At 36.7% G+C, this 21,442-nt stretch overlaps 2 protein-coding genes across 2 annotated transcripts; both read right to left on the bottom strand.

Moving 5' to 3' along the window:
- Nucleotides 1-214: 214 nt before the first annotated feature.
- Nucleotides 215-3,788, bottom strand: LOC113055608 (E3 ubiquitin-protein ligase TRIM39-like). The gene is made up of 8 exons (XM_026222031.1): nt 3,675-3,788; nt 3,022-3,105; nt 2,102-2,655; nt 1,894-1,989; nt 1,307-1,540; nt 1,089-1,227; nt 961-996; nt 215-824 (listed from the first exon to the last, which is right to left on the bottom strand). Exons 2-8 carry the CDS (start codon nt 3,083-3,085, stop codon nt 280-282), a joined length of 1,668 nt encoding a protein of 555 aa, XP_026077816.1. The 5' UTR covers nt 3,086-3,105; nt 3,675-3,788; the 3' UTR covers nt 215-279.
- Nucleotides 3,789-17,412: 13,624 nt separating this feature from the next.
- Nucleotides 17,413-20,910, bottom strand: LOC113055587 (E3 ubiquitin-protein ligase TRIM39-like). The gene is made up of 9 exons (XM_026221989.1): nt 20,831-20,910; nt 20,371-20,393; nt 20,184-20,267; nt 19,261-19,814; nt 19,053-19,148; nt 18,458-18,691; nt 18,240-18,378; nt 18,112-18,138; nt 17,413-17,975 (listed from the first exon to the last, which is right to left on the bottom strand). Exons 3-9 carry the CDS (start codon nt 20,245-20,247, stop codon nt 17,428-17,430), a joined length of 1,662 nt encoding a protein of 553 aa, XP_026077774.1. The 5' UTR covers nt 20,248-20,267; nt 20,371-20,393; nt 20,831-20,910; the 3' UTR covers nt 17,413-17,427.
- Nucleotides 20,911-21,442: the final 532 nt, after the last annotated feature.

The following is a 21,442-nucleotide window of genomic DNA, read 5'->3' as shown; positions in this document are numbered from 1 at the left end:
CATCCATCTATCTATCTATCTATCTATCTATCTATCTATCTATTTTATTGCACCAACTTTGCATAGATGGCAATTTCACATTATCAGGTAAAAAATAGCAGAAATATTTATGAAAAGTTGAACAAAATATAATTTACTGAACAAAATAAAAAAATATGATAAGATCATTTAGATTTTAAAAACTGATAAGAAAATTATTACAAATAGCAGCACATAATGTTTCCAGATTATTTATTATAAATTCATTATTTTAATCTTGCATTTGATAACTGAGTAAATTCATTCATTATAACTGACAGGTGTGATGATCAGTGGACTTGAGTTTTTACCTCCATCATTAAGGCTTGGGCTAAAATATGGATAGAGTTTTTCAGTGAAAGACTGAGCAGTGAAAGAGTAGATATGAGAGCTGGACTCCACATCATAAAAGGAGACCAGACCCTCCTCATAATCCACAAACACACCGACCCGCTGCGGCTTCACTCTCAGAGACAGAGAGACAGGAGGATCCTCACCGGCATAATATTCATCTCCATTCCTCAGAACAGTCCAGTTTCCATCTCTGGGACTCAGTGTGATCTGTTCCTTCCTGTTAATGGATTCTCTGACCACTCCTAAACCCCATTCAGTCTTTCCCTTCACCTGCACCTCAAAATAAAATCTCCCTGAGGAGAATCCCTCCTTTCCCAAGACAATTAGATATTTATCAAATCTCTCTGGTTTGTCTGGGAGTTTCTGTCTAATGTCTCCATGTCTCACTTGTTTTCCATCATCAGACAGAATGAGTTTAGGATGAGCTGTATCAGGATCCAGAGTCACATCCACTGAGAAAACAGAGAATACAGATATTCTGTGATGCTGATGTTTTTAGTTCACCCAGTGTTGAATCAGATTGTAGTGCAGTAATGAAGCAGTGAGTGTATGAATGTAAACTAGTGTAGTGCAGACAGCACACTGTACCTGCATACTGCTGCATCCACTTCAGCTCTGTAGAGACTAATGACAAGAAAACAATCAGATCTGAAGCTTATATTTAAAGAACAGAGTACACTATCATGTTTCTATCTGATCAGTGTGTATTGATGTACCAGTTAGTGTGAGTTTCTCATCTATAGTGTCCTTCAGTTGAGTCAGAGCTCTCCTCAGAGTCTCCAGACTCTCATGAGTCTTCATACTGATCTCAGGCCAGTTCCTGGTGTTTCTAGAGCTGCACAGGGATGAGTGACTCTACAGCAGGAGAGAGGAGAAATCCTTCAGCATGTCATATCCTGCATTATGATTGATCAGAGAGATCATGTTGACTGACCTGTAGGAGGTGGAGGTGATCTTCAGTGTGTGAGAGCTGCTCCAGCTCAGTGTTTCTCATCTTTAGCTCAGTGATCTCCTGCTCCAGCTCTTCAATCAGCTCTTGCTCCTGTTTCTCTGCTGCTTTCTGCTGCTCCTCCATCATCTCCAGCAGTTCAGTCTGATGTCTCTCAATGGAGCGGATGAGATCAGTGAAGAGCTCCACACGGACTGCTTTCTCCTTCTCTGTGTTTCTCTGCTCAACCAGGACAGGCAACACATTATTAGCAGTGTTTGCTAACAGAAGAATCTGTGTAACTATTGCTCATACATTTTTGTTCACATACATAGGCTACATGTGTTTTCAGAATCCCTCAAATGAAGTATTAAACTTCACTCTGCACCCTGGACGAGAGCAGAACAAGCCCTGGACATTTTACTTCTTGTTTTATTGGCTGTTGCTGGATATTTCAGTCTGATAGTCATCTGTCATTCGTTTGATTGTTTGTTTATTTTGTTATTGTTATGTCTTGTCAATGTTTCTAAACATTTAAGTTTGTTGAAATTATTAATATTTAAATGTATTTTATTCTATTATTTTAAACTCACTTTTCTGACTTCTGCTGAGTGTTTGATGTCTTGAATCTTCTTGATTCTGTTCTGTATCATCAGCTGCACGTCTTTCTGTGTCTTCATCAGTTCGGTCTATAGAGAGAACAACACAGACACATTTATCATAACACAGATTAAACTCACAATATGAAATCAAATCTGATTCCTCATGATATCAGTCCTTTAAAAGAATAATAACGTCTACCTTCTTCTCTTGACTCTCCTCTTCTATAGGAACAGTGTTGTGGTTCTTGTGGTCTTTCACAGAGCAGATTGAACACACACATGTCTGATCATCTCTACAGAACAGATCCAGAGGTTTCTCGTGTTTCTGACATATATAGTCCTCCAGATTACTCACAGGATCCATCAGTTTGTGTTTCTTCAAACGTGTCACTCTCAAATGAGGCTCCAGGTGAGTTTCACAGTAAGAGCTCTGACACACCAGACACGACTTCAGCGCTTTCAGCTTTCTTTCCTCACAGAAGTCACACAGAACTTCAGTTGTTTTCTCAGGACTTTTCTTCTTACAGTGATCTACGAGCTCTCGGAGTGTGGTGTTAATCTTGAGATCAGGTCTTTGCTTGAATGTTTCTTTACAGTATGGACAGCTGCAGGTCTGGCTGTTGTCCCAGCACTTATTCAGACAGATCTTGCAGAAGTTGTGTCCACATGGAGTCGAGACTGGATCAGTGAACACATCCAGACATACAGAGCACTGAATCTCCTCAGACAGTGAACTCATGGAGGATGACATTACTGGAAAGAGACATTATTTAGGATTAGTGTGAACTCCTTCAATACTGTTTATGAAGAATCCCATGATGCACCTCATGAAGCTGGTTGAATGTAAAGAGTGTTTAGAGACAAAGAGTGCTGAAGAAACTCAGATATAAAGAGATCATGTACAGTCAGCTGGTTATTATTGTAAAATGAACCCAGACAAGCTGATCAGAACCTAAATGTGAAGCTCATTACATAACCACTTACCAAAATAATAAATATATGTACAATAATTATTATTGTTAAGATTAAATTATTTGATCTGCTTTACATTCCTGAACTGTACATGTTCAATATTATAAAAGAAAAGTCAAAGTGTTTTTTTCTGGGTTATTGACTTACATGGATAATCATATTCAATACTCCGTCTCCTGGTTTTTCTTGCTGTTAGTGAAGATTCTGCCATTGTTCTTTCCCTCTTAAAGCCTTTTAAAGAGAAAAAATGATAGTTTAACTGGTTAAAATGTGAGAACTGATAGTGATGGAAACACAATCATTCGTTTGAAACAAAGTGAGAGACTCGTAAACTTACTGAGCAATCTGAACTATGACCTGCTGTACAAAGTACAAAGATCAAGCTTTATATTTTCCAACAAACATATAAATCTCCTTATCAAAAATTAAATTTAATCTTTTCAAAAAATATATTAAATGATCATAAGTTATTGTGTAATGTAAAAGTGATTTTCAGCTGCAGTGAAGCAGGTTTGTGTTCAGTTTGTCTGCAGGTCATTTACTTCCTGTTTTACCTGTTTGTCTTTATGTCGCGTGACAAAATGACAGAAACACCAAACTTTGTTCGATCTAATGACATACTGTTAATATAATTCTAAAATATTATTTCAGTGCAGTAAACATCTAAAGTATCTGAGTATTTGACACACTTACACCTACTTCTGTTAAACTCATTCCAGTCCGACATAAACTCTACTAAACCAGACCAATGCCATTAGAAACCTGTTCAGGACAATCTCTCTTATATTTCTATCTCTTACCTGTGAGTATCAGATGTGTTCACAAGGGTCTCTGAACGACTCAATATTCTGTTGTTTAAAGAGTTCGATGGTTTCTGGCGTCCATGTTGTTGATCAAGTAAGTTTCACTTTCTCAGAGTCTCTCACTGAACTACAGTGATGTCAGAGCTGCTCAGGGTGTGTTCTATGGAAAGCCAAATGGGTCAGAATTCGGTTGCTTTTTACCACCGTATCAATATTTAAACGGCGTTTAGATAAGCACTGTTAGGCGATAAGTTATGCCAGATGAGGTGAAATTTGTGCATTTTTTTACTTTGTGTCTGGATAACTTACGTGTCGATAAACGTCTGGATAACTTACGCATGGATAAGCGTACTTATGAATAAGTACATTAATAATCATTTGTATTGTCCTATTCTTCCACAAGGTGGTGGTAATGATCATGATAACAATACCTAAAGTGCACATCTGTCTCCCCAGTGGCATGGTCTGGGTGTGCAGGATATGCAGGTGCACATGGGCCCGGGCAGTTTGGAGGCATGCCGAGCTGGGGGGAACTTCTAATTAAAACAAGGGAACCAATAGAGCCCTGCATGGGCCGACCCTTGTTCAATATCTTATGATCACACTTAATACCACAGGGCTGTGTGCTGTGCCCATTCCTCTACTCCCTTTACACCCATGACTGCAAGACTGTGCATGGATCCAACTCCATCTTTTTCTCTTTGGCATTTGACCAAACTGCTGGGCAATAATCGAGGTATGTCAATATTAGTGCTTTCATCGCATAATTCATAATATTTGAAGTTAAAAAATGTGCATGTCTTCTCATAATAGATATACCTCTTCCCATTTTTGCAATAATATTATTAATATGTTCTTTCCATGATAATCTAGGGTCAACTGTTACACCCAGCAGTTTGGTCTCATGCACCTGTTTAATAATTGCGTTATTAATTTTAATATTAATTACAGGATTTTGACTGATGTTTGATTGACCTAAAATCATGCAGTTAGTTTTTACTGTGTTTAATGCCAGTTTATTTAATTTGATCCAATCTACTACATATTGTAATTCTATATTTAAAACAGTTTCTAGTTCCATTTGTGTACTTGCTGATGTATATATAGTTGAATCATCAGCGTACATGACAATGTTCACCTTATGTAAAGTGTACGGTAAATCATTAGTAAAAATATTAAATAATAATGGACCCAGACAACTGCCTTGGGGTACGCCACATGTGATATTTCTGATACGTGAGAGACTGCTGTTAAAAAACACTGTCTGTGTTCTGTTTGACAAATAACTGTACATCCATGTGATTGCTGACTGCTCAAAACCATAACAAGATAATTTTGTTAATAACAGTTTGTGATCTATGATGTCAAAGGCAGCAGAAAAATCTAAAAATACAGCACCAATAATATTTCTCTTTTCAGTCTCTCTAAGCCAATCATCAGACATGTGAGTCAGTGCAGTGGCAGTGGAGTGACTTTTTCTGTATGCATGCTGAAAATCTGTTAATAAATCATTTGTATAAAAATAGTTGTTAATTTGATCATATACTATAGATTCCATTATTTTAGATAATACAGGTAATATACTTATCGGGCGACTGTTGGGACCAGAGAAAGGCAATTTCTAATCTTTGGGCAGAGGAACTATTTTAGCCTGCTTCCATGCATGTGGGCAGGTACAGCAGATAAAACTGAGGTTAATGATGTGGGTTAGAACAGGGGCAATAGAGTCAGCAGCTAGTTTAAGAAGCCTGCTGTCAAGACCGTCGACACCTGGTGGTTTGTTTTTACAGGCTATTAAAAGATTATTTACTTGATCTATATTTACACTTTCTAATTTAAACCTTCAATCAATCAATCAATCACCTTTATTTATATAGTGCTTTAAACAAAATACATTGCGTCAAAGCACTGAACAACATTAATTTGGAAAACAGTGTCTCAATAATGCAAAATGATAGTTAAAGGCAGTTCATCATTGAATTCAGTTATGTCATCTCTGTTCAGTTTAAATAGTGTCTGTGCATTTATTTGCAATCAAGTCAATGATATCGCTGTAGATGAAGTGACCCCAACTAAGCAAGCCAGAGGCGACAGCGGCAAGGAACCGAAACTCCATCAGTGACAGAATGGAGAAAAAAACCTTGGGAGAAACCAGGCTCAGTTGGGGGTCAGTTCTCCTCTGACCAGACGAAACCAGTAGTTCAATTCCAGACTGCAGCAAAGTCAGATTGTGCAGAAGAATCATCTGTTTCCTGTGGTCTTGTCCTGGTGCTCCTCTGAGACAAGGTCTTTACAGGGGATCTGTATCTGGGGCTCTAGTTGTCCTGGTCTCCGCTGTCTTTCAGGGCAGTAGAGGTCCTTTCTAGGTGCTGATCCACCATCTGGTCTGGATACGTACTGGATCCGGGTGACTGCAGTGACCCTCTGATCTGGACACAGACTGGATCTGGTGGCCACGGTGACCTCGGAACAAGAGAGAAACAGACAAATATTAGCGTAGATGCCATTCTTCTAATGATGTAGAAAGTACATCAGGTGTTATGTGAAGTGTTTCCGGTTCCGGTTTACCTAATTAATGCAGCCTAAAAATCCTTTAACGGATTTGGATATTAAAAGCATATTAGTATGTTATGTGTATGCCAGGTTAAAGAGATGGGTCTTTAATCTAGATTTAAACTGCAAGAGTGTGTCTGCCTCCCGAACAATGTTAGGTAGGTTATTCCAGAGTTTAGGCGCCAAATAGGAAAAGGATCTGCCGCCCGCAGTTGATTTTGATATTCTAGGTATTATCAAATTGCCTGAGTTTTGAGAACGTAGCGGACGTAGAGGAGTATAATGTAAAAGGAGCTCATTCAAATACTGAGGTGCTAAACCATTCAGGGCTTTATAAGTAATAAGCAATATTTTAAAATCTATACGATGTTTGATAGGGAGCCAGTGCAGTGTGGACAGGACCGGGCTAATATGGTCATACTTCCTGGTTCTAGTAAGAACTCTTGCTGCTGCATTTTGGACTAGCTGTAGTTTGTTTACCAAGCGTGCAGAACAACCACCCAATAAAGCATTACAATAGTCTAACCTTGAAGTCATAAATGCATGGATTAACATTTCTGCATTTGACATTGAGAGCATAGGCCGTAATTTAGATATATTTTTGAGATGGAAAAATGCAGTTTTACAAATGCTAGAAACGTGGCTTTCTAAGGAAAGATTGCGATCAAGTAGCACACCTAGGTTCCTAACTGATTACGAAGAATTGACAGAGCAGCCATCAAGTCTTAGACAGTGTTCTAGGTTATTACAAGCAGAGTTTTTAGGCCCTATGATTAACACCTCTTTTTTTTCTGAATTTAGCAGTAAGAAATTACTCGTCATCCAATTTTTTATATCGACTATGCATTCCATTAGTTTTTCAAATTGGTGTGTTTCACCGGGCTGCGAGGAAATATAGAGCTGAGTATCATCAGCATAACAGTGAAAGCTAACACCATGTTTCCTGATGATATCTCCCAAGGGTAACATATAAAGCGTGAAGAGTAGCGGCCCTAGTACTGAGCCTTGAGGTACTCCATACTTGTGATCGATATGATACATCTTCATTCACTGCTACGAACTGATGGCGGTCATATAAGTACGATTTAAACCATGCTAATGCACTTCCACTGATGCCAACAAAGTGTTCAAGTCTATGCAAAAGAATGCTGTGGTCAATTGTGTCAAACGCAGCACTAAGATCCAATAAAACTAATAGAGAGATACACCCACGATCAGATGATAAGAGCAGATCATTTGTAACTCTAAGGAGAGCAGTCTCAGTACTATGATACGGTCTAAATCCTGACTGGAAATCCTCACATATACCATTTTTCTCTAAGAAGGAATATAATTGTGAGGATACCACCTTTTCTAGTATCTTGGACAGAAAAGGGAGATTCGAGATTGGTCTATAATTAACTAGTTCTTTGGGGTCAAGTTGTGGTTTTTTTATGAGAGGCTTAATAACAGCCAGTTTGAAGGTTTTGGGGACATATCCTAATGACAGTGAGGAATTAATAATAGTCAGAAGAGGACCTATGACTTCTGGAATCACCTCTTTTAGGAGCTTAGATGGTATAGGGTCTAACATACATGTTGTTGGTTTAGATGATTTAACAAGTTTATACAATTCTTCCTCTCCTATAGTAGAGAATGAGTGGAACTGTTCCTCAAGGGGTCTATAGTGCACTGTCTGATGAGATACTGTAGCTGACGGCTGAATGGTTGCAATTTTATCTCTAATAGTATCGATTTTAGAAGTAAAGTAGTTCATAAAGTCATTACTGTTGTGGTGTTGGGAAATGTCAACACTTGTTGAGGCTTTATTTTTCGTTAATTTAGCCACTGTATTGAATAAATACCTGGGGTTATGTTTGTTTTCTTCTAAAAGAGAAGAAAAGTAATCAGATCTAGCAGTTTTTAATGCTTTTCTATAGGATATGCTACTTTCCCGCCAAGCAATACGAAATACCTCTAGTTTTGTTTTCCTCCAGCTGCGCTCCATTTACCTTAAGTTTTTATTTTTCATCAGTTCATTTCTTATTAATAGATTAGGCATATTTTCTCTTAGTTTATCTAATTTTCTTATAAAATAATCATTAAGATAATTTGCAATATCTATTGGCTTAGTTATAAATGTATCACCTGTTTCCAAAAAAGATGGAATTATTTTATTTTTCTTACCAGTCAATTGATTTAAAACATTCCATAACTTCCTACTATAATTACCTATATTTTTAACATGATTATCAAAATAGATTTTCTTCTTCTTTTTATTAAGTTTAGTAACAGAATTTCTCATTTTACGATAAAGGTCCCAATCACATTTATTTCCTGTAGTAACTGCTGTTCTTTTCATTTGACCTCTTATTTCATAGAATTTTTCAGTTCATCATCCAACCAAGGCGTGACGTTATTCCTTACAGTAAACTTCTTTAAAGGCGCATGTTTCTCAATCAATGACAAGAATAGATTGTTAAATTTAAAGAGAGCAATTTCTGGATTACTAACTGCCAACACATCAGACCAGCATATAGCTTGAACATCTTCAATAAACCTGTCATTTTTAAACAATTTATAAGATCTTTTAAATAAGACTGCAGTTCCAGATCCAATCAGCTTGGTTGTTAACACAGAAATGATCAGATTATGATCACTGCTACCAATGGTAATAGACAATACCTTTTTACACAATTCAGGTCGGTTTGTGAAAATATGATCTATACAGGTAGATGTTCTGGAGCCGTCGCTCTTAAAACATGTTCTTGTAGGCTTATTTATAAGTTGAGTAAGTCCACATGCATTTGCAGTAGTTAACAGTTTTTTTTTCCAAGTAGCAATCTTTAGAAAACCAGTCGATGTTTAAGTCACCCATGAAATATATGTCCTGACTTACATTAGTATTTATATCCAACATTTTACAGATAGTATCAAGATATTCACAACTGGCACTTGGTGACCGGTAACAGCAACACAGAAGTATCGACTTTCGGTGAGGTAGATGCATTTGCAACCATAATATTTCAATGTTAAAACTCATTAAATCAGTTCTTATTTTTACTGGCAAATGATTCTGAATATAAAAAGCTACTCCACCACCAAAACCATTTCTGTCATTTCTGTATATGTTGTAACCTTCAATAAACAGTTCTGTGTCATCAAAGGAAGAGTCCAAGTGACTCTCTGAGATAGCAGGAATGTGTATTTTATACTCATTTTAACAGTTCAGCAACTTCATTGATTTTATTCCTGAGACTGTTTAAATTAATATGTGCTAGTCTTAAGCCTTTTCTTGTCATTTTCTTTCTCAAATCATTTGAGTCAGTTCGGGAGTTCGTAGCGGGTTCGTGAATCATTTGAGTCAGTTCGGCAGTTCGTAGCGGGTTCGCGAATCATTTGAGTCAGTTCGGGAGTTCAAAGCGGGTTCGCGAATCATTTGAGTCAGTTCGGGAGTTCAAAGTGGGTTCGCGAATCATTTGAGTCAGTTTGGGAGTTTGGATCGTGAATCATTTGATTCATTTTGGGAGTTCGTAGCGGGTTCGCGAATCATTCGAGTCAGTTCGGGAGTTCAAAGCAGGTTTGCGAATCATTTGAGTCAGTTTGGGGTTCGCAAATCATAGCTGTATATGGATAGGCATTTTTTACTAATTTAGTAGCTAGTTCTAATTATGTTTTCCACGCGTGTTTAGGTGTGATATGTGAACTCGTATTTTTTATTTTAATTATGTGCCTTTTAACAGTATTAAGTGTATTCAAAAACTAAACAAATTGTGCCTAAAAAGTGCACGCATCTAGGCTAATGTAAAGTTACATGATGAAGTCATACTTGTGCGCGTGGTGCGTGTGCACTTTGAGTGCGTTCTTTCACTGCATTATTCAGTGTATTCAAATGCATTTATGAATGCATGTGAATTTATCTTTATTGAGACTCTTTTGGCTCCATAGTGCCATTTCAGTTTTTCTCCAAAAATCAGTTACTACAAACAATAATTTAATTACAAATACAAAATGTTGCAGAATAAAGCCCCGTTCACACCAATAACGATAACTATAAAGATAACGGTAGCACTTTATTTTACAGTCCTGTTCCCTATGTACATACTATGTACTTATTATAGTAATTACAATAACCATGTATTAACTACGTACTAACCCTGAACCTACCCCTAAACCTAACCCTACCCCATGTAGTTACCTTGTATTACTAGAACTTTATTAGATAAATACACTGTAAGTACACTATAAGTACATGTAAGTACGCGTACTGTAAAATAAAGTGCAACCAAGATAATGATATTAGCATCCACACCAGCGAACGAAATCGTCTGTTTATTCTGAGCGCACCTTTAAATCTGCCGCTTTAAATCCTCGAGCTCGTTATAGCAGGATGGATTCTGATTGGACACAGTCGCATGTAGCTGTGCTTTAAGTGCTGCTAAGGAGTCGCTGTCCATTTGTCAAGTGCTGAAATGTTACATTATAGAATGACTCTATACGCGATTGTTTATTGACGTTAACCTAATACTGCGTTCCAGACAGAAAATTTGGATATAATAACTATAATACAATACAATATTATATTATATTATATTATAGTGTACAATATTATACTTTGCATAATAATATATAATAAACTTTAAATATTAAACTTTATATTTTAGCCTGAATACACTGTAAGTCGCTTTGGATAAAAGCATCTGCTAAATGCATACATTTATTTAAATATATTTATTTATATACAGTATAGAGAGAGAGAGAGAGAGAGAGACTATATTTCAGGGTCCAATACTTAGCTGGTTTTCGTGCACTTCAGAAAGTCATTGACATATTTTTACCCAGTCTTTGAAGCATTTCCTACATTACTTCTTTTATTCTTTTATTATATTTTGTTGTTGTTGTTGTTGTTGAGTCATTTGATTTGAATGTGTATTTCGATTTTTTCTGCTCTTTTTAATTATTTCATCTATAAATTAATAAAAAATAAAGAAAGAAAACGAGTCAAAAAGTGTACAATAAAGTACAATTAAATCCTTATATTATAATCACAATGCAATTGAATCTAGTTAAAGGTGTAATCCGCTGATTGTCCTGCAGGTGACTGCATTAATCTGGGCCCTGTTTCCCGATAACGCTCACTCTTAGCGCGCTAAGAAGATCTCGAAAGATATATCTTACCAATGTTGTTAATGTTCCTAAGAGTGTTCCCCGTTTGTCAAGTGCTGAAATATAACCTTATAGAATGGCTCTTCATTGTAGTAAATGATCGTTTATTGACGTTAACTTAATGCTGCTTTCCAGACAGACAACTTGGATATAATAACTATAATACAATACAATATTATATTATATTATAGTGTACAATATTATACTTTACATAGTAATATATAATATACTTTGCATACTTATATATTATGTTAGGTAAGAAATGTTAGATTGAAAGCACTGTAAGTCGCTTTGGATAAAAGCAGGCATGTGCACAGGTAGGGCTCAACCTGTGCAGAGCACATGCCCTTTTTGCCCTTACACTCCGAAGTGTAATCAATGCTATTGGTCACCCTTTACGTCTGTCTGTCTGTTTTACAAATACTTAGCAAATGAAAGTTCTTAAAACGAGCTTGTGTAAATCTAATTCGATCCTCAAGCTGTCAGTAAGCTGATAACTCCGCCCCCTCTATATTCATTGAATCAACTGAAGTTCCACACAGCCGCACAGTAGACAACAGCTGAGCTGAACAAAGTTTTGCGAAGGGTAAATAAATATCTTGTTGTTTGAATAAGTACTACTAAACACTATGTCTATTAAGGCTCATATTTTATTTATTTGATGTCTGACTGACTCACTGACTGAGACATGTGGGACGTCGCCTGAGAGAGAGGGCTAGCATTTGCCATCCAATACATAGCCAACACTTAAATAGCCTGTGCATACAGTAGCATTTCATCTTTTATAAAATGCGATTTTGGCCAAATGCATTTTACCACAGGAAAAACTGAGGCGCCGTTGCCGTTTTAATGACGGACAAAAAAACAAAATTCACATTTGCACACATTCGCTGGTCAAAAACTATATATTGATAATTGGTAATACAACAACATATAATTTGTTTTTACCATCGGAAAATCATAACAGGTGCGCCCCCGCGCTGTTTCGTACTGGAACTTACACAAAGCGACGAGTGATCCTCGTCACCTACATAACATATATTTCTGAGAAATTTCTTCTTTGATTTATGATTGCTGATACACTTAATTTATTAACATTTCGGCTAATCATGTTATGGTATACTCTCCGCTCGTCCTCACATGTATAAAATGTATTAAAACATGGTTTTACTACAGTAATGTAGTAGTAACTAAAAAAAAAATTACAGAAGATCACTGTGAAATCTTTATATTTTATCATGCAGAATGTAATTCATGATTCATTCCAAGGCTTCGTTTATTTGATCCAAAATACAGCAAAAACAGTAATATTGTGTAATATTTTTACAATTTTAAATAACTCTTTTCTATTTGAATATATTTTAAAATGTCATTTATTTTTGTGATCAAAGCTGAATTTTCAGCATCATTACTCCAGTTCAGTACTCTAAAACCCTGTTTATCTATATTATCTAATTATCTAATATTATTATTATGGTTGTTATTAATCGTGAATAAATCTAAAGCTTTTGAGACTATTATTTTGTGTTATTGAATTTGATGTGACCATTTCTTCCTTTTATGCAGGCTTACTAAATAATCTTGATATAAAAAAAGGGAGGGGGGTGCAGTTTCAGCACATGCCCCTCAAAAGGGCTGTGCACGGCCCTGTTCAAGCACACATGAGTTTCTGGCGAAAGTGAATCCAGCAGCTTGTGTGTAATGCGCTCGGCAGTACATTAATACTGTTCCTCTCGTTCTGCAACAGTACAAACACATGCACTCTTTGCGAGTGTTTTGCTTTCTTGAGTGTTTCTGCATTATTTGAGTGGCATTGCATTATTACAGCAAAGCGCATCATTACAGTTTAAGTCGCTGCAGTGGAGCAGCTCCATTAGTGAATAACGGCTCTCACTGTGTTAGCTGGAGTCCCAAATCTTTAGAAATGGCTTTATAATCTTTTACAGACTGATATATCTCAATTACTTTCTATCTAGGCATGATTTCTATCTTTTGGTCTACTTCACTTTGTCAGGCAGGTCCTATTTCAGAGATTTGTTGATTGTGAACAGGTGTGACAGTAATCAGGTCTGAGTGTGGCCAGAGAAACTGAACTCAGGTGTGATAAACCACAGTTTTAACAGAGGAGCAAACACTTCTTCACACAGGGCCATGTAGTTTTGGATGTTTCTTCCGCTTAATAATAAAAACCTTCATTTAAAAACTGCATGGTGTGTTTACTCGTGTTGTCTTTGACTTATATTTAAATTTGTTTGATGATCTGAAACATTAAAGTGTGGCAAACATGCAAAAAAAGAAAAAAAAAGAAATCAGGAACTCTTTTCACACCACTGTACTTTTTAATCTTCATTGTTGTTAATCAGTGCTAGAAACATGTCAGTGTGGCTTGTTCTGATGCATTCGAAGGTTATAGAAAGGAAGATATGACCACAACTGCAAAGGAAGATGATTGGTTAAGAGTGGTGACCAAGTTTAGAAATGAACATCAGAGTCAGATACACACGGTGCAAACAAGTAGCCTACTATTTCTGCAATGTTTAGTTAAAATAACTTTGATTGCCTTTATTATGAACAGTGAAGTGAAATATGATTCTGTTCTTTAATTCCATCAGTCAGTTCACTGTTGCACTATTTGTCAGACTGAAAGTAGCTCACAGACATGTGCACATCAGACCATAAATGAGCTCTTTGACATTTCTGTTGTCCTTCAGCTGACGATATCTCTTAAACTGCTGCATCTTTTTTATTCTTTCCTCTTAAACTATTAAACTGGTCCTGATCTACAGCATCTTAAATATAACCACAGCGAAACATATGGAGCTGCGATCGTAACTGTGTCCAAAGACGATTACAAGTGCTCGCTGGTTTACAAAGTTGTTCAAAACCCATATTTTTCTAAAAAACAACAACATTACATTACTAATATTTAAAAAAATATATATATATACAAACAAACAATGTAAAACAACAAATAACCAGTGACGTGAAAGCACTGGATTATGGTTGCAAAGAGACACAAACATTTGGGCTCTGGAAAAGGATCTATATGCATCTGGTATCGACCCATAACATAAGTCAAGTATTTTTTGATTGCTGAAGGAGAGTCAATATATTGTTGGAAATGTAAAACTCCCTCCAGAGAACATTTGTTAAAATCACACGTAATAAAATGGAGAGCATCCGGTGAATACAACTGATACTGATGCAGCACCTGACTGATGATGTCCACCTCCTTCTGAACATCAGACTACAGGTGTCCCAGCTGACCGTCCAGAGTCTCGTCACTATCCCGAAACTGATTGACTCTAGCCCTCCTGTTCCTGAACTTTTTTCCCCTGTCTGTAGTGCTTCCCACAATGGGGATGTCTTTATGAAGTGTTTGTGCTGCATACACCACGACAGAGACTCCTGAGACAGCGGCACCTACTGTGTTTCCAGAGATGGCAGCTGAAACTGCAGAAGAACCTCCAGAGGTGTCAGTTGTACCCGTCTGTGAACTCACTGTCTGTCCTGTCACGGCTATGAAGGCCATGTGTGAACTTTCTACCTGCCTTATCATGGACACAAAGTCACGATTGTCAGCTGGACTGCCCTTGAACCCCATTCCCCATATTCCTATGCTTTAGGTTAATCACCACCAGGTGTTCCCCATTACCTCTCCTCTTTATATACTGTGTTTGGATTCTCACACATTGTGAAGTCTTGTTTAGCCCCGTCTGACTCCAAGCGGTTTCCCTGTGTCTGTTCTTTCCGTGTATTACCGTGGATTGTGTATACCGCCCGTGATTCTCTGTCTGATATTGTTTCTGTTTCTGGAGATCCCATCACATACTTGACACTGTTTGCTGATTACTGCCTGTCTGACCATTCGAATAAAATACTGCAAATGGATCCGAACGTCTCTGACTCCATGTTACAATCATTATTGTCATTTGTTGTCCTTTTCAGAGTTCACTCAGGCTGAAAAAATAAATGCAAATGTGACCCTGGAACACAAAACCAGTCCAAATTGAGATCTGTGCATCATCTGAAAGCTGAATAAATCATCTTTCCATTGGTGTATGGTTTGTTATGATATGATAATATTAGGTTGAGATACAACTATTTGAAAATCTGGAATCCGAGGGAGCAAAAAAATCTAAATATTGAGAAAATCATCTTTAAAGTTGTTCAAATGAATTCTTAGCGATGCATATTACTAATCAAAAAATAAGTTTTGATATATTTACAGTAGGACATTTACTAAATATCTTCATGGAATATGATCTTTACTTAATATTCTTATGATTTTTTATTACGTAAAAATGACCATTAACTTGGAAATAACTGACCATAGTTCGCTGAAAAGATGAAAAGAACAATACTCTAAAAACTAAAGGTGCCTCAGAAATCCTTTTGATGCTGGAGGAACTTAATCATTTATTTTAAGTGCGTCGAAGCTCTTTTTCTCATCATATTGTTCCTGGAGGAAACATTATAGTCTTTGCAGTTGATGTAAGAACTCTTTGGATGTTTGAAGCACTTTGTTTCCAGTTCTGAGCTTCTGGAGTCACTCTTTCATTACACCAGAACTCAAAGTGCTCCAGAGGTTCCTGGAGGAACTCAAAATATAAAAAAGGGTTATTGTAAAAGTTATTTTTTTCTCCAGATTGCGCTTTTATCTGCCTTTGTTGGATTTTAAATATATTTCGTTGTATAACTTAAATACTGCAATAACTAAAAATAGTTTTATTGAAATGTTAAATCATTTGAAGGTGAATAGTTTACCCTGAAACTTTAAAGCAGACATTAAAAATATTATTGAAATAAATATGGCTCAACAAATTCATTTTAATTAAAAATATGCTAATTATAACAATCAGTACAAGAGTAATATTTAGACTTTTTTTATTTCCCTAAAAAAATAAGTTTAATTTATTCAGAAATAATTGTTCAGCTGTAGTCTGTTTTTCTTTTCTGAACTATATGTTGTTGTTTAATTTATTTTTAATAGTTACACATCCATGTTACATGTAACTGAGGTTATCTAGTAAGATATTAGCCTGATTTTTGAGTAATTCATTTTTTTTAATATAATTTTCTCTCCTAAGAGCATCCAGTATAACTTACATGAGTTCTCTTAAAATCTCGAAGGGTTCACAGAGCAGCACGATGTAATTATTTATTTATTTTATTTATTTATATAATGTTTTTCTGTTCTTTTTTTCTTTTATTATCTTCTGAGAAATCCTAGCCTCGCTGAACCTGTTACATGATGATCCTGCTGTGCTGGACTTTATATGATAAATGAGGGAAGTCTGAGTTTGTGCACGTGTGTATACATATATATAGTGTACACACACACATTACATACACTGTGTGTGTTATTGTGATAGACATTGTGCATTTAATTACTCCACAACCAATAACTAATTGTTAGGTTTTGATTTCTAGTAGTTTTTTTTTTTAGTTTAGCATGTTTTATAAAATATGTGTTTGTATAAAAATGTTGTCATAAACTAAAGCCTCTATAACATTTCTGTTTCACTTTAAAAAAAATTCAGCTCAACAATGAACTGCCAAGGTTCTTCCTTAAAATGAGGCCAAACATATTTCTGTGCTCCAAAACTTCCAATTCTTAATGAAAGCTTTTTTTTTTTGACACAGACATTTTAGTCTTCTACTGTCCTGGTAATGATTAAGAAACTAGTCTTGTTATACATTTAAGAATTATGTTACATGATCTATCTATCTATCTATCTATCTATCTATCTATCTATCTATCTATCTATCTATCTATCTATGTATGTAAACAAGTAATTGTTAACTATGACGTTATTTTATTGCACCAACTTTGCATAGATGGCAATTTCACATTGTCAGGTAAAAAATGGCAGAAATATTTATGAAAAGTTGAACAAAATATAATTTACTGAACAAAAAAAAAATGTGATAAGATCATTTAGATTTTAAAAACTGATAAGAAAATTATTAAAAATAGCAGCACATAATGTTTCCAGATTATTTATTATGAATTCATTATTTTAATCTTGCATTTGATAATTGAGTAAATTCATTTATTATAACTGAAAGGTGTGATGATCAGTGGACTTGAGTTTTTTCCTCCATCATTAGGGCATGGGTTAAATAATGGATAGAGTTTTTCAGTGAAAGACTGAGCAGTGAAAGAGTAGATATGAGAGCTGGACTCCACATCATAAAAGGAGACCAGACCCTCCTCATAATCCACAAACACACCGACCCGCTGCGGCTTCACTCTCAGAGACAGAGAGACAGAAGGACCAGCACCGGCTTTATATTCATCTCCATTCCTCAGAAACACAGTCCAGTATCCATCTCTGGGACTCAGTGTGATCCGTCCCTTCCTGTTAATGGATTCTCTGGCCACTCCTAAATCCCATTCAGTCTTTCCCTTCACCTGCACCTCAAAATAAAATCTCCCTGAGGAGAATCCCTCCTTTCCCAGGGCACAGGCACAGTAATCAAATCTCTCTGGTTTGTCTGGGAGTTTCTGTCTAATGTCTCCATGTCTCACTTGTTTTCCATCATCAGACAGAATGAGTTTAGGATGAGCTGTATCAGGATCCAGAGTCACATCCACTGAGAAAACAGAGAATACAGATATTCTGTGATGCTGATGTTTTTAGTTAACCCCGTGTTTAATCAGATTGTAGTGCAGTAATGAAGCAGTGAGTGTATGAATGTAAACTAGTGTAGTGCAGACAGCACACTGTACCTGCATACTGCTGCATCCACTTCAGCTCTGTAGAGACACATGACAAGAAAACAATCAGATCTGAAGCTTATATTTAAAGAACAGAGTACACTATCATGTTTCTATCTGATCAGTGTGTATTGATGTACCAGTTAGTGTGAGTTTCTCATCTATAGTGTCCTTCAGTTGAGTCAGATCTCTCCTCAGAGTCTCCAGACTCTCATGAGTCTTCATACTGATCTCAGGCCAGTTCCTGGTGTTTCTAGAGCTGCACAGGGATGAGTGACTCTACAGCAGGAGAGAGGAGAAATCCTTCAGCATGTCATATCCTGCATTATGATTGATCAGAGAGATCATGTTGACTGACCTGTAGGAGGTGGAGGTGATCTTCAGTGTGTGAGAGCTGCTCCAGCTCAGTGTTTCTCATCTTTAGCTCAGTGATCTCCTGCTCCAGCTCTTCAATCAGCTCTTGCTCCTGTTTCTCTGCTGCTTTCTGCTGCTCCTCCATCATCTCCAGCAGTTCAGTCTGATGTCTCTCAATGGAGCGGATGAGATCAGTGAAGAGCTCCACACGGACTGCTTTCTCCTTCTCTGTGTTTCTCTGCTCAACCAGGACAGGCAACACATTATTAGCAGTGTTTGCTAACAGAAGAATCTGTGTAACTATTGCTCATACATTTTTGTTCACATACATAGGCTACATGTGTTTTCAGAATCCCTCAAATGAAGTATTAAACTTCACTCTGCACCCTGGACGAGAGCAGAACAAGCCCTGGACATTTTACTTCTTGTTTTATTGGCTGTTGCTGGATATTTGAGTCTGATAGTCATCTGTCATTCGTTTGATTGTTTGTTTATTTTGTTATTGTTATGTCTTCTCAATGTCTCTAAACATTGAAGTTTGTTGAAATGGTAAATATTTACAATAAAATATTTATTTTATTCTATTATTTTAAACTCACTTTTCTGACTTCTGCTGAGTGTTTGATGTCTTGAATCTTCTTGATTCTGTTCTGGATCATCAGCTGCACGTCTTTCTGTGTCTTCATCAGTTCAGTCTATAGAGAGAACAACACAGACACATTTATCATAACACAGATTAAACTCACAATATGAAATCAAATCTGATTCCTCATGATATCAGTCCTTTAAAAGAATAATAACGTCTACCTTCTTCTCTTGACTCTCCTCTTCTATAGGAACAGTGTTGTGGTTCTTGTGGTCTTTCACAGAGCAGATTGAACACACACATGTCTGATCATCTCTACAGAACAGATCCAGAGGTTTCTCGTGTTTCTGACATATATAGTCCTCCAGATTACTCACAGGATCCATCAGTTTGTGTTTCTTCAAACGTGTCACTCTCAAATGAGGCTCCAGGTGAGTTTCACAGTAAGAGCTCTGACACACCAGACACGACTTCAGCGCTTTCAGCTTTCTTTCCTCACAGAAGTCACACAGAACTTCAGTTGTTTTCTCAGGACTTTTCTTCTTACAGTGATCTACGAGCTCTCGGAGTGTGGTGTTAATCTTGAGATCAGGTCTTTGCTTGAATGTTTCTTTACAGTATGGACAGCTGCAGGTCTGGCTGTTGTCCCAGCACTTATTCAGACAGATCTTGCAGAAGTTGTGTCCACATGGAGTCGAGACTGGATCAGTGAACACATCCAGACATACAGAGCACTGAATCTCCTCAGACAGTGAACTCATGGAGGATGACATTACTGGAAAGAGACATTATTTAGGATTAGTGTGAACTCCTTCAATACTGTTTATGAAGAATCCCATGATGCACCTCATGAAGCTGGTTGAATGTAAAGAGTGTTTAGAGACAAAGAGTGCTGAAGAAACTCAGATATAAAGAGATCATGTACAGTCAGCTGGTTATTATTGTAAAATGAACCCAGACAAGCTGATCAGAACCTAAATATGAAGCTCATTACATAACCACTACCTAAATAATAAATATATGTACAATAATTATTATTGTTAAGATTAAATTATTTGATCTGCTTTACATTCCTGAACTGTACATGTTCAATATTATAAAAGAAAAGTCAAAGTCAAAGTGTTTTTCTGGGTTATTGACTTACATGGAGGATCATATTCAATACTCTTTCTCCTGGTTTTTCTTGCTGTTAGTGAAGATTCTGCCATTGTTCTTTCCTTCTTAAAGCCTTTTAAAGAAAAATGATACTTTAACTGGTTAAAATGTGAGAACTGATAGTGATGGAAACACAATCATTTGTTTGAAACAAAGTGAGAGACTCGTAAACTTACTGAGCAATCTGAACTATGACCTGCTGTACAAAGTACAAAGATCAAGCTTTATATTTTCCAACAAACATATATATCTCCTTATCAAAAATTAGATTAATCTTTCCACAAACTATATTATATGATCATAAGTTATTGTGTAATGTGAAAGTGATTTTCAGCTGCAGTGAAGCAGGTTTGTGTTCAGTTTGTCTGCAGGTCATTTACTTCCTGTTTTACCTGTTTGTCTTTACGTCGCGTGACAAAATGACAGAAACACCAAACTTTGTTCGATCTAATGACATACTGTTAATACAATTCTGATATCATTTCAGTGCAGTAAACATCTAAAGTATCTGAGTATTTGACAAACTTAAACCTGCTTCTGTTCAACTCATTCCAGTCTGACATAAACCCTACTAAACCAGAACACTGCCATTAGAAACCGGTTCAGGACAATCTCTCTTATATTTCTATCTCTTACCTGTGAGTATCAGATGTGTTCACAAGTGTCTCTGAACGACTCAATATTCTGTTGTTTAAAGAGTTCGATGGTTTCTGGCGTTCATGTTGTTGATCAAGTAAGTTTCACTTTCTCAGAGTCTCTCACTGAACTACAGTGATGTCAGAGCTGCTCAGGGTGTGTTCTATGGAAGGCCAAATGGGTCAGAATTCGGATGCTTTTTACCACCGTATCAATATTTAAACGGCGTTTAAATAAGCACTGTTAGGCGATAAGTTATGCCAGATGAGGTGAAATTTGTGCATTTTTTTACTTTGTGTCTGGATAACTTACGTGTCGATAAACGTCTGGATAACTTACGCATGGATAAGCGTACTTATGAATAAGTACATTAATAATCATTTGTATTGTCCTATTCTTCCACAAGGTGGTGGTAATGATCATGATAACAATACCTAAAGTGCACATCTGTCTCCCAGTGGCATTGTCTGGGTGTGCAGGATATGCAAGTGCACATGGGGGCCCGGGCAGTTTGGAGGCATGCCGAGCTGGGGGGAACTTCTAATTAAAACAAGGGAACCAATAGAGCCCTGCATGGGCCGACCCTTGTTCAATATCTTATGATCACACTTA

This window comes from Carassius auratus, chromosome 36, assembly GCF_003368295.1.
Source record: "Carassius auratus strain Wakin chromosome 36, ASM336829v1, whole genome shotgun sequence".
Lineage (NCBI taxonomy): Eukaryota > Metazoa > Chordata > Actinopteri > Cypriniformes > Cyprinidae > Carassius > Carassius auratus.
This window is presented reverse-complemented; position numbering and strand designations above follow the sequence as displayed.